At 55.6% G+C, this 13542-nt stretch overlaps 2 protein-coding genes across 2 annotated transcripts in view; one reads left to right on the forward strand and one right to left on the reverse strand.

Moving 5' to 3' along the window:
- Positions 1–10025, reverse strand: part of SGTA (small glutamine rich tetratricopeptide repeat co-chaperone alpha) — a 28662-nt gene extending 18637 nt beyond the window's left edge. The window contains exons 1-2 of the mRNA XM_066604689.1: positions 9956–10025; positions 4625–4760 (exon numbers count right to left, since the gene is read on the reverse strand). Coding sequence (XP_066460786.1) covers positions 4625–4724 — 100 coding nt within the window. The 5' untranslated portion in view covers positions 4725–4760; positions 9956–10025. The remainder of the gene's footprint in view (positions 1–4624; positions 4761–9955) is intronic.
- A 29-nt stretch (positions 10026–10054) lies between these two features.
- Positions 10055–13542, forward strand: part of THOP1 (thimet oligopeptidase 1) — a 44338-nt gene continuing 40850 nt past the window's right edge. Inside the window, exon 1 of the mRNA XM_066604691.1 lies at positions 10055–10157. Within this exon, the coding sequence (XP_066460788.1) occupies positions 10145–10157 (13 nt within the window). The 5' untranslated portion in view covers positions 10055–10144. The remainder of the gene's footprint in view (positions 10158–13542) is intronic.

Consider the following 13542-nt stretch of genomic DNA (forward strand, 5'->3'; position numbering starts at 1 on the left):
CTCATGGATTGGATCCATGAGGGGAGGTGAAAATACTCATCTCAGGTCCGCTGATGTCCTCCGGCCGGTGTCGGGACCCCCCGCTGGCTTCTGCGACGTGTCGATGTGGCGCGCATGCGCAGAAGTCGGCGAGCCCGGCAAATTCGAAATCTCCCTGCACCTGGCTGTCACAGATAGCCGAGTGCAGGGAGATATGACTGGGGACCGCTGTATGCGGTTTCCAGTCATATGATCACCATTATCCATCGGATAACGGTGATCATATAAAGTTAAAAAGTAAAAAAAAAAAAAAGTTAGAAGTTAAAAAAAGTTAAAGTTTCATCTCCCCTTATGGATCGTATCCATAAGGGGGGAGGAAATTACGTACCCAAGGTCCCGGATTTGTTCCCTGATGGGATGTTGATCCATGGACCTTACCCCAGCTTCGGCGCATGCGCCCGTCTGCATGATGGCGGACGCATGCGCAAAAGTGAAATATTGCCCAAGAAATGTAACATCTCCCTGCTGCTGGCTACAAAAGGCAGCCAAGAGCCTGGAGATGTCACGGGGGGCCGCGGTATGCGGTTACTGGTCACGTGATCGCCGTTACCCAATGCATAATGGCAATCACGTAAAAGTTCTTTAAAAAGTGGCAGTTTCATCTCCCCTCACCGATGCGATCTTTTGGGGGAGATGAAGCATCTTCTCGGAGGCTTCCGCATTTGAATCCAGATGCGATTATCCTCCATGGATCCCGCCGGCAAAACGCCGGACACATTCGCAGGAGCCGGGGAGCCCAGGAAATTTTAAATCTCCTTGCTCCCAGCGACCAACGGTCGCTGAGTGCTTGGAGCAGTGACCAGCGGCCTCGTTGAGCGGTCCCCGGTCACGTGATAAAGTAGCGATCTAACATTAGGCCGGTCACACATGACCGGAGAGGAATTACGGGTTCTGCATGCGCTTGATCAACGGTAATCCACGGATCAATCACATGCATTGGATCACACAATTCCCCCAATTAGCGGGTCGGAATTACGTAATCCACTCGCAGAAATAGAACACAGCATGCTATATTTTACCACGAATATCTGCGACCTAGAGCCCATTGTGCTCTATGACCGCGGATATACCCGCAGCCCATATGCAAACGCATTGTGTACGGGCTGCGGGTACCCGGGTCATCTCTAAGCGACGGCGCGGGAAATATAAACAAAAAAAACGCCTGTGTGAGTAGGCAGTTATGCGCAGAACATTACGCGGCCGTACGCAGGGTCACAGCTGGAATCCGCTGCGGGCCTCCGCAAGTGGATTCCACCTACGGCTACGTGAGCCCGGCGTTATTCAGACCGCTACCTGTAATCCGTAATTTACAAGAAGCCCCAGGAATGTTCGTCTTCCTGCAGTTCCAGGAGCAGCTTGTTGAGCGCCTTCTGTGTGAGACCGCCGCACCGCAGCAAAATTAGAAAGCCTCACAGAGCGCCACTTTCTACACCCCATCCCCGCCGCTGAGGTTATGAAATACCCCCCAAAATACATGAGAGGAGGGGGGGGGGAATACCCGGTTTTCTTGCCCCATGTGCCCATCCCAACCAGCCTCCTTAATTACCCCTGTCTTCGGACATAAAACGCAGTTTATATTATTACCTTTATTTAATATTTAGGGAATGCCAAAAAAATAGGGATGTCGGGGGGGGGGGGGGGGGGTGAGGGGATTATTTTTAGGAAGTCAATTTTTTTTCTGTATAAGTGGGCAATGGGGCCTGGAATTTATTCAGTTCTGCCCTGAAATCCAGCGGGCATTCCCTCCATTATGGGCCTAGCCATGTGTCCTGTAAGTAGATTAGGACCACAATGGGTATGTTTCTGAACACGGGACAAACGGGGGGATCCATTTGGGGGTGAAAGTCTTCATTCCTATGTACACTGTACAAAAAAAACAGTTTTTAAATTGACAAAATTGCCAAACAAATGAAAATCGTAATTTTTTCCTTCTGCTTTGCTTAGATTCATTCAAATACTTTGGGGTCAAAATATGCAGTACAACCCTAGATGAATTTGTTAAGGGGTCTAGTTTTCAAAATGGGGTCATTTGTGGGGGTTCTCTATCGTTTTGGCCGCTTAATGGCTCTACAAATGGGCAATGGGGACTGGAATTTATTCCGTTGTACCCTGAAAGCCAACGGGTGCCCCTTCCATTATAGGCCTAGCTATGTTTCCTTTAAGTAGATTAGGGCCACAATGGGTATGTTTCTGAACACGGGACAAACGGGGGTATCCATTTTGGGGTGAATGTCTTCATTCCTATGTACACTGTCCAAAAAAAACAGTTTTTAAATTGACACAATTGCCAAAAAAATGAAAATCATATTTTTTTCCTTCTGCTTGGCTTAGATTCATTCAAAAACTGTGAAGTCAAAAAAGTCATCATACCCTAGATAAATTCGTTAGGGGGTCTACTTTTCAAAATGGGGTCACTTGTGGGGGTTCTCCATCGTTTTGGTCACTCAATGGTTCTACAAGTGGGCAATGGACACTAAATCTCCTTCAAGCAAAATTTCTGTTCCGAAAGCCACCCGTTGCTCCTTTCATTTTGGGCCCCATTGTGCATCCAGACATACGATTAGGGCCACAATGGGTATGTTTCTGAGCACGGGAGAAACAGGGGTATCCATTCTGGGGTGCAAATCCTAATTTTCATGTGTACTATAGAAAAAAGTCCTGTCTTTAAAATGACATACTTGCAAAAATATGAAATTTTAGTTTTTCTCTTCTAAATTGCATTGACTCCTGAAAAAAAAACCTGTGGGGTTAAAATACTCCTGACACCCCTCAGTGAATACGTTAAAGGGTGGAGTTTATAAAATGGGGTCACTTGTGGGGGTATCTATCATTTTGACTCCTATGAGCCTTTCCAATCTTGGATTGGTGTAGGAAAACAAAGTGTTCCTCAAAATGCCGAAAAGTAATGTTACATTTGTACGTCTCCTAAATGGTTAAAAAAAAACGAAAGTTTTTCCAATGTGCGCCCAAAATAAAGTAAACGGATGGAAATATAAATCTTAGCAAAAATTTCTATATTATGTTTGCACATATTTGAGATATTGCAGTTGGAAATGTGAAAAAAATGACGATTTTTTCAACATTTTCCCAATTTTGGCGCTTTTAATAAATAAACACAATTTCTATCGGTCTTTTTTTCCCACCTAAATGAAGTACAACATGTGGCGAAAAAATAATGTCAGAATCGCTTGGATATGCAAAACCTTTCTGGTGTTTTTCCATGCTAAAGTGACACGTGTCACATTTGCAAAATTTGGCCTGGTCATTAAGGCGCAAACAGGCTTGGTCACTAAGGGGTTAAAATGCTGCTAAAGTAAATCAATAAAGCTTTGGAGAAAGCAGTCCCCTCGCTCATTCTTCCCGTTAGTATAGTCAGAGGCGGCTACTTTTCATTGCCACCCTGTATATAAGCTGTGCCTCCGGCATGACTTACTAGGCAGACATTCATGGCAGCGCTGGGGCCTCACAGCTCAGACAGACGCCTGAGATGTCATTGTTGGCGGCTCTTTGGGACATTTAAAAGCTGCTGTCAGAATGTAAATGGTTAACAGCGGTGATAAGAGTTTTCTGATCCTATGCCCCTTACGATGCCAGCTGATGAGCGCCATCCATGTAGGAGTCATTCGGCAATAAAAACTATTGGCAACGTATTCTGAAGATAGGTCACATGTAGCAGACTAGTGGGGGGTCTGCTGTTGGAGACCCCCACCAATCAGAAGCCGCTATGGACAGCCCGAATTGTAAACACACCGTTTGCAGCGTAGTGGTCCGGTTGGGAACTGCAACTCCCATTCACTTCAATGGGACAGAGCTACAATACCAAGGTGGCCGCTGCACTACGGACAGCATTTGACACTAACTTGCTATTGGTGACCCCGGGACAGATCGCACATACTCCTCTGCTGGAAAACCCCCTTAAGGCCGCCTGTACACGGGCGGAAATCCCGCGGCGGGATTTCCGCCGCTCAAAGCCTGCATAGGAGTGCATTACAATACGCACTCCTATGCAGACGGCCGCGCGAAATCTCGCACGGCAAACAAACCGCGGCATGTCCTATTTCTGTGCGGGGCTCGCAGAGCCTCGCACAGATACGTCACTCACCCGGTCGCCGGTTCCGGTCTGCGCATCGGCACATGAAAGAGCCGGGGCCGCCGGGCGCGGGTGAGTACGCGCTGCTCTCTGCAGGCGCTCGGGTCGGGTCTCGCGGCGAGAATTCTCGCCGCCGGATCCGACCCGCTCGTCTGCAGGCGGCCTAACGCTTGCTTAAAACTAAGAGAAAATGAAGGGGGGGGGGGGGGGGGGGGGCACCAGGTTAAAGACTTATAAAAAAAAAAAAAAAGAAAAAAAAGACTGTACTTAAAAAGAGGTTGTCTGATGTGTTGAAAAGTTGCTGGGGGGGAGAATGAGAATATAATTTAAGTAATATTAACCCCTTCCTGATGCAGACATGTTTTGAGTTACCCCCAATCCTGGTGAACACTCCCCACTTATGAAGCTCCCATGCACTGACACCCACCCGACATGTAGAGGGGAGGAAGGGAAGGGGTTAAGGAGAATGAAACTCGAAGGGTTTGTGTAAAATACCTTCCAGACTCTCCTGGGCATCAGAGGAAAGTCCACCATTGTGAAGCTGGTCCTGCAGATACTGGATGATGGAAAACGCCAAACGCTTCTTCTCTGCCATGGTGTTCGCAAGCACCTGTCCTCACAAGAGCAGAACCTGCGGATACAGAATGATGGCTGTCAGGCTTGTGGATTACAGACAAGGTAGTGCGGCGTCACCATATAAGAAGTCAACCTCTCTAAGGTGTCGGTGACCGGGAAGACGCTCAGCTGAGGGGGGGATAAGACTATATCCGCTGTAGGCGGTGCGCTGGAAGCTACACAGCGTGGCCTCCACACTTAGTCATAGTCGCACCACGTTGGAGATTTGCGCTGCAGATTGATTTAAGAGGTAGTTGGATTAGAAAAAAAATCAAGTTGGAAATTGCGCAGCCCTATGCAAAACCAGAGTTTTCTGACTCTGCCCAGTCCTCTGGCTGCCCCCTTCCGACACCAGCGATGGCATCCATTCGCAGGATCATGTGACCTCTGCAGCTGAAGGACCAGACACCATTGGAATGGCCGCTGCGGGAGAGGAGACCGACTTATCTTTCCATAGGGCTGAGCACAATGTAATGTCGTCTTCTATCCCGACTACCTCTTCAGCTCACAGAGCAACGGCCGGACATCCCTGCATCCGCCGTAACCGAGATCATAAAGAGTTAGAAAGTTGTAGAACTTCAGCTTTATCTGCGCAAAAGTGGAAAAAACGTTAATGTAAACCTGCAAGGCATCGCTGTGCGCAGCACGCTCTGAACGGACAGCCGGTAGAGCATACGCGAAAGGTCTTCTAATTCTCTTCTACTAAACGCTGTGCTACAGGGACACTAGAGGGTTAACACTTCAGACAGCCACCAGCACTCCAGGACTTCACTGTGCGACTAACCGGTTTGTACTCAGTCATCATGGAGGAGAAATAGCGTGACAAGGGCAACCCTTCAGACCACCTCTGCTCATTAACAGTCGGAGGGGCGCAGCGGTCTGTTAGGATCGTTTCATTAAGATGCTTTGGTCTTCGAAATGAAAATCAAACGACAATCTCCGTGTATAAACGACTGTGAACACAGGCGGCGGAAGGGATTACCACTGGGACAACTGTCAGGCACCTCTGCATCCTACAGACATCCCATGTAAAAAGGCCCATACCACAGGAAATCAAGTCTGAAGTTCAGCCCCTCTACGATCCACTGCTTGTAGTTAGGCATTCGGCTTCCCTTGCAACTGTGAGGGTTTTCTATGCAGTCTTCAAAGGCTCAACTCTTCTGCACTCAGACAGCTCTCAGATCTGCAGTCAGTGTGTACAATCTCTGCCCCTCCTGATGTTATATCTACCCAACCTGCTAGGTCTACATCTTTAGGTTGTTGGCAAAGCAGCAGAAGGCTTATTGGACTGTCCTCTCTACTGGTAGTCTGTAGGGGGCGTCCTGAGCCCGGTTACCTTGTGTGCCCCCATCCACTAGTCCCAACACCTCCTAACAGTCTGGTCAGACGCTCCTCTCTACTGGTAGTCTGTAGGGGGCGTCCTGAGCCTGGTCACCTTGTGTGCCCCCATCCACTGGTCCCAACACCTCCTAACAGTCTGGTCAGATGCTACTCTCTACTGGTGGTCTGTAGGGGGCGTCCTGAGCCCGGTCACCTTGTGTGCCCCCATCCACTGATCCCAACACTTCCTAACAGTCTGGTCAGACGCTCCTCTCTACTGGTGGTCTGTAGGGGGCGTCCTGAGCCCGGTTAGCTTGTGTGCCCTCACACATCCACTGGTCCCAACACCTCCTAACAGTCTGGTCAGATGCTACTCTCTACTGGTGGTCTGTAGGGGGCGTCCTGAGCCCGGTCACCTTGTGTGCCCTCATCCACTGGTCACCCCCTAACAGTCTGGTCAGATGCTCCTCTCTACTGGTAGTCTGTAGGGGGCGTCCTGAGCCCGGTCACCTTGTGTGCCCCCACACATCCACTGGTCCCAACACCTCCTAACAGTCTGGTCAGACGCTCCTCTCTACTGGTGGTCTGTAGGGGGCGTCCTGAGCCCGGTCACCTTGTGTGCCCTCATCCACTGGTCACCCCCTAACAGTCTGGTCAGATGCTCCTCTCTACTGGTAGTCTGTAGGGGGCGTCCTGAGCCCGGTCACCTTGTGTCTTCTATCTTCTGTACCATGGGTGCGTGCAGCCACACCAGCCGGCGCGCATGTGCAGTGCATTTTTTTTTTTTTACTCCTGCTTTCCTGTGGTATTCATAATTCAATGGACGTCGTCGGTGCGCGATCCGCAGCATATTGCGATTTGTTTGCCAGACCAGAAGATCCGCAAAACAAATCTGCATGCTTTAATTAAGCTGTGGGCGCCCATGCATCCCTATGGGCGACTTGAATCGTAGATCGTCTGCGCGGGTATCCCCAAATTCAAATCCGCCAGTGGACATGAGACCTAAGAAGATATCCCAGTTCTATAGAAGCTGAATGCCTAAGAGCCCAATCACACAGGCATATGCGGGTTGGCCCATCTCTGTGCGGTGGACATTGCATGTCTGATAACCTTCTGTGATACGGACAGGACACGCTGCAATCATACAGCCCATGAGAAGAATCCCAAGGTGCATCGGGCCTAACAACAAGCAGTGGACTGCAGAGGAGCCGCACGTCAGCCCTGATCTACAGTGGGAAAAAACAGACGTATAATACAAGATTGATGAGGCACACGGGCCATAACATGAGCAGGATGGCTGAAGGGCTCGTATCCCTTTAAGCTGCACCGGCCCCCTTGCTGTATTAACCCAGTCTCCTTCTAAGGCTGAACGCACACAGGCAGAAATGCCACGCAAACCTTCCGCCGTTGCCCGCTGCCAAAGGACTGCATTAGTTTATGCGATCCTACGCAGACAGCCGCAATTTGCCCGTGTGAAAACTCACGTGGTAAACAAATCGCGACACATCCTATTTCAGCGCCTCGCAGAGGCCCGCACTTCTGCGTCATCAGTGACGCACCAGCCGGCACACTGCAGAGCAGAGAGAGAAGACGCCGGAAGGGTAAGCGAGAGGTCAATGCCGGGGCACGGGTCGCATCATGCTACGAGAAGCTTGCAGCCGGAATCCAACCCGGCCGTCTGCATTCACCCTGACATAAGGAGCTGCGCCCATGGTGTACCCAGCAGTTACTGGCTGTGCCAAACAGCTGCCAACAGGGCTGTGGGGTCACTAGAAATGTACATATATATATAAAAAACCCTCCGCCCCCCAGAAGTTGTCGTTTTACTGCAGACCCCGTCCTGCGGTTCCATTTAAGGCAGATCTGTAATGATGGGAGTTGTGGTGATTAGATGAACGGTCACCGGAGGACCTAAAACTGGTCCCCCCCCCTTGGCCTATAAGAGGCTCTCGGAAGCTCCTTGTGTGTAGTGACCTCTTCTTCTGCTTGTGTAGATCTTGTTGACCCCTAGACGCCTCTACGACGCAGAGAAGAGATTTCACTCAGTTACCAGATGGGGGCGCATTATTGGGATTTGGGAAGCTGGATGGTCGTATCAATGAATTGTCCCCCACCGGCCATTCTGACCAGCCTGTTAGGAGGTGTTGGGACCAGTGGATATGTGAGGGCACACATGGTGACCGGGCTCAGGATGCCCCCTACAGACCACCAGTAGAGAGAAGCATCTGACCAGACTATTAGGAGGTGTTGGGACCAGTGGATGGGGCACACATGGTGACCGGGCTCAGGACGCCCCCTACAGACCACCAGTAGAGAGGAGCGTCTGACCAGACTGTTAGGAGGTGTTGGGACCAGTGGATGTGTGAAGGCACACAAGATGACCGGGCTCAGGACCCCCTACAGACCACCAGTAGAGAGGAGCGTCTGACCAGACTGTTAGGAGGTGTTGCGACCAGTGGATGTATGAGGGCACACAAGGTGACTGGGCTCAGGACGCCCCCTACAGACTACCAGTAGAGAGGAGCCTCTGACCAGACTGTTAGGAGGTGTTGCGACCAGTGGATGTATGAGGGCACACTAGGCAACTGGGCTCAGGACGCCCCCTACAGACCACCAGTAGAGAGGAGCGTCTGACCAGACTGTTAGGAGGTGTTGGGCCCAGTGGATGGGGGCACACAAGGTGACCGGGCGCAGGACCCCCTACAGACCACCAGTAGAGAGGAGCGTCTGACCAGACTGTTAGGAGGTGTTGGGACCAGTGGATGGGGGCACACAAGGTGACCGGGCTCAGGGCGCCCCCTACAGACCGCCAGTAGAGAGGAGTGTTTCATTGTCTGATAAGAACCAGCAGCTCCAACTGTTTCATTGTTTGGCATCCAGAGACAGGGGGCGCCATTGTTACATCCCTGTTTCTGTCAGGACCATTTCCAGGCGCTTGGCTGAAGGACATTTGGTCTTATGGCCCCCATCCATGGACGGCCTCCGACCCCCACTGCCGCGTCCGTTCGCAGATGCTACACAGTGGGGCCGGGTTCCCTGCAGTGAGGAATCCAGGTTTAGTTTGGGCGCTGACAACGGCTGTGTTCCTGCCTGGGGACCGCGGGGTGAGAGCGCCTCAATCCTGCCCCCTGCTGGTGCGATGGTCGGGGGTATCACATACAACAGTCGGTCCCCCTAGTGGTGGTACGAGGGACAATGACCGCTCAGCGATATGTTCAGGACATCCTGCAGCCACATGTGTTCCTCCAGCAGGATGATGCCCGGCCGCACACACGGGGCCCCAGGAGCCCCCACAACATGGTCACACTTCTGGACAGGCGGCTGCCTGTAGTGTGTGCGCCCGCTCGCCCGTCAACAAGAGTCTGCAGATTAGAACTGGACCCTTCAGTCTTGTTGCCATTTGCCAGCAGCCGCCTGCTGCCCCCGACAGCACTGGAGGGGTGTGCGCCGTTCTGCCTGCCAGCGGTGGAGGGGGGCGCTCCATACTGGGGGTCATTCACTGGTGTATTCCCCGTCCGTGGCCCGGCGGGATCTGACGGCCTGGGGTCTGCTACGGCTCCGCTCACGGACAGACGGCGCTCTCAGGGACCCCCTTATCAGAACAACCAATCAGAGCGCAGCTGTCACTCTCACACCGCTGCGCTGCACTCTGATTGGTCGCCACCGGCAGCAGATTCTCACCACTTGTAATAAATGTCTCCAAGTCTTTATTGGGGACCACAAGCCCCTTCCAGCAGCTTCTCTGCAGCGCTCCCTCCCTACAGCGCAGCTACTGCTCCCTGGTAGCTGCCGCTCCTGCCAGACACAGGGTTAGAGATGAGGGTCCCCCCGGGTGATGTCCCCGAGCCCCTGCAGCCGCCCTGCCCCGTGACTCCGTCGGCGCCCTCTTACCAGCTCTACACACATGCGACCAACGTCCCTGCAAGCGGATGCGGAAATACCCGGAGGGATGACGTCAGCGCCCGAAGTGACGTTGCTGTTCCTGTCCGAGCAGCAGCCAATCACAGCGTCTCCCCGCAGTCCCCCTTTCCCAGCGCCCGCCACCTCCTACACACCGGCTGCCGGCCTCTGACAACACACATGGCGCCAACAGGTAGTGGAGAGCCGGGGCTAACGGGCCAACCAGCGGGCGGCTGACTGTAGTGTGTGTGTCTAGCGGGCGGCCGGCTGCAGTGTGTGTGTGTGTGTCTGTCTAGGGGGGGGGGCGGCCGGCCGGCCGGCTGGCTGGCTGGCTGTAGTGTGTGTGTGTGTGTCTGTCTGTCTAGGGGGGGTAGCGGGCGGCCAGCTGTAGTGTGTGTGTGTGTGTGTGTGTGTGTGTGGGGGGGGGGGGGGGGGGCGGCCGGCCGGCTGTAGTGTGTGTGTGTGTGTCTAAGGGGGGGGGGGGGGGTGGCTGGCTGTAGTGTGTGTGTGTGTGTGTGTCTAAGGGGGGGGGGGGTGGGGGGTGGCTGGCTGTAGTGTGTGTGTGTGTCTAAGGGGGGGGGGGGGGTGGCTGGCTGTAGTGTGTGTGTCTAAGGAGGGGGATAAGCGGCCGGCTGGCTGTAGTGTGTGTGTGTGTGTGTGTGTGTGTGTGTGTGTGTCTGTCTGTCTGTCTAGGGGGGGGGTAGTGGGCGGCCGGCTGTAGTGTGTGTGTGTGTGTGTGTGTGTGTGTCTGTCTGTCTGTCTAGGGGGGGTAGCGGGCGGCCAGCTGTAGTGTGTGTGTGTGTGTGTGTGTCTGGGGGGGGGGGGGTAGCGGGTGGCCGGCTGTAGTGTGTGTGTGTCTAGCGGGCGGCCGGCCGGCTGCAGTGTGTCTAGCGGGCGGCCGGCCGGCTGCAGTGTGTCTAGCGGGCGGCCGGCCGGCTGCAGTGTGTCTAGCGGGCGGCCGGCTGCAGTGTGTGTGTGTGTGTGTGTGTGTGTGTGTGTGTGTGTGTGTGTGTGTGTGTGTAGCGGCCGGCTGGCTGTAGTGTGTGTGTGTGTCTGTCTAGGGGGGGGGTAGCGGGCGGCCGGCTGTAGTGTGTGTGTGTGTGTGTCTAAGGGGGGGGGGGGGCGGCTGGCTGTAGTGTGTGTGTCTAGGGGGGGGGGGGGGGGGGGGTAGCGGCCAGCTGGCTGTAGTGTGTGTGTGTGTGTCTGTCTAGGGGGGGTAGCGGGCGGCCGGCTGTAGTGTGTGTGTCTAGGGGGGGGGGGGGTAGCGGGTGGCCGGCTGTAGTGTGTGTGTGTGTGTCTAGCGGGCGGCCAGCCGGCTGCAGTGTGTGTGTGTAGCGGCCGGCCGGCTGGCTGTAGTGTGTGTGTGTGTCTGTCTGGGGGGGGGTAGCGGGCGGCCGGCTGTAGTGTGTGTGTGTGTGTGTCTAAGGGGGGGGGGCGGCTGGCTGTAGTGTGTGTGTGTCTAAGGGGGGGGGTAGCGGCCGGCTGGCTGTAGTGTGTGTGTGTGTGTCTGTCTGTCTGTCTGTCTAGGGGGGGGTAGCGGGCGGCCGGCTGTAGTGTGTGTGTGTGTGTGTGTGTGTGTGTGTGTGTGTGTGTGTGTGTGTCGGGCGGCCGGCCGGCTGTAGTGTGTGTAGCGGGCGGCCGGCTGGCTGTAGTGTGTGTGTGTGTCTAAGGGGGGGGGGGGGGTGGCTGGCTGTAGTGTGTGTGTGTCTAAGGGGGGGGATAAGCGGCCGGCTGGCTGTAGTGTGTGTGTGTGTGTGTGTGTGTGTGTGTGTGTCTGTCTGTCTGTCTAGGGGGGGGGGGGGGTAGCGGGCGGCCGGCTGTAGTGTGTGTGTGTGTCTAGGGGGGGGGGTAGCGGGTGGCCGGCTGTAGTGTGTGTGTGTCTAGCGGGCGGCCGGCTGCAGTGTGTGTGTCTGTCTGTCTGTCTGTCTAGGGGGGGGTAGCGGGCGGCCAGCTGTAGTGTCTGTGTGTGTCTAGGGGGGGGGGGGTAGCGGGTGGCCGGCTGTAGTGTGTGTGTGTGTGTGTGTGTGTGTGTGTGTGTGTGTGTCTAGCGGGCGGCCGGCCGGCTGCAGTGTGTCTAGCGGGCGGCCGGCTGCAGTGTGTGTGTGTGTAGCGGCCGGCTGGCTGGCTGTAGTGTGTGTGTGTGTCTGTCTAGGGGGGGGGGGGGTAGCGGGCGGCCGGCTGTAGTGTGTGTGTGTGTCTAAGGGGGGGGGGGGCGGCTGGCTGTAGTGTGTGTGTCTAGGGGGGGGGGGGTAGCGGCCAGCTGGCTGTAGTGTGTGTGTGTGTGTCTGTCCTGTCTAGGGGGGGGTAGCGGGCGGCCGGCTGTAGTGTGTGTGTGTGTGTGTGTGTGTGTGTGTGTCTAGGGGGGGGGGGGGGGTAGCGGGTGGCCGGCTGTAGTGTGTGTGTGTCTAGCGGGCGGCCAGCCGGCTGCAGTGTGTGTGTGTAGCGGCCGGCCGGCTGGCTGTAGTGTGTGTGTGTCTGTCTGGGGGGGGTAGCGGGCGGCCGGCTGTAGTGTGTGTGTGTGTGTGTGTGTGTGTGTCTGTCTGTCTAAGGGGGGGGGGGCGGCTGGCTGTAGTGTGTGTGTGTCTAAGGGGGGGGTAGCGGCCGGCTGGCTGTAGTGTGTGTGTGTGTGTCTGTCTGTCTAGGGGGGGGTAGCGGGCGGCTGGCTGTAGTGTGTGTGTGTGTGTGTGTGTGTGTGTGTGTCTAGGGGGGGGGTTAGCGGCCGGCTGGCTGTAGTGTGTGGTGTGTGTGTGTGTGTGTGTGTGTGTCTGTCTGTCTGTCTGTCTAGGGGGGGTAGCGGGCGGCCGGCTGTAGTGTGTGTGTGTGTGTGTGTGTGTCTGTCTAGCGGGCGGCCGGCTGCAGTGTGTGTGTGTCTGTCTGTCTAGGGGGGGAGGGGGTAGCGGGCGGCCGTCTGTAGTGTGTGTGTGTGTGTGTGTGTCTAGGGGGCGGGGTAGCGGCCGGCCGGCTGTAGTGTGTGTGTGTGTGTGTGTGTCTAAGGGGGGGGGGGGTAGCGGCCGTAGTGTGTGTGTGTGTGTGTGTGTCGGGGGGGGGGGGGGGTAGCGGCCGTAGTGTGCGTGTGGCGGGGGGGGTAGCGGCCGTAGTGTGTGGCGGGGGGGGGGGGGGGGGAGCGGCCGTAAGTGTGTGTGTGTGTCGGGGGGGGGGGGAGCGGCCGTAGTGTGTGTGTGTGTGTGTGTGTGTGTCGGGGGGGGGGGGAGCGGCCGTAGTGTGTATGTGTGTGTGTCGGGGGGGGGGTAGCGGCCGTAGTGTGTGTGTGTGTGTCGGGGGGGGTAGCGGCCGTAGTGTGTGTGTGTGTGTCGGGGGGGGGGGGGGGTAGCGGCCGTAGTGTGTGTGTGTGTCGGGGGGGGGGGGTAGCGGCCGTAGTGTGTGTGTGTGTGTGTGTGTGTGTCGGGGGGGGGTAGCGGCCGTAGTGTGTGTGTGTGTCGGGGGGGGGGGGGGTAGCGGCCGTAGTGTGTGTGTGTGTGTGTCGGGGGGGGGGGGTAGCGGCCGTAGTGTGTGTGTGTGTGTCGGGGGGGGGGGGGGAGCGGCCGTAGTGTGTGTGTGTCGGGGGGGGGGGGGGGGAG

The sequence above is a fragment of the Eleutherodactylus coqui genome, chromosome 5 (genome assembly GCF_035609145.1).
Source record: "Eleutherodactylus coqui strain aEleCoq1 chromosome 5, aEleCoq1.hap1, whole genome shotgun sequence".
NCBI lineage: Eukaryota > Metazoa > Chordata > Amphibia > Anura > Eleutherodactylidae > Eleutherodactylus > Eleutherodactylus coqui.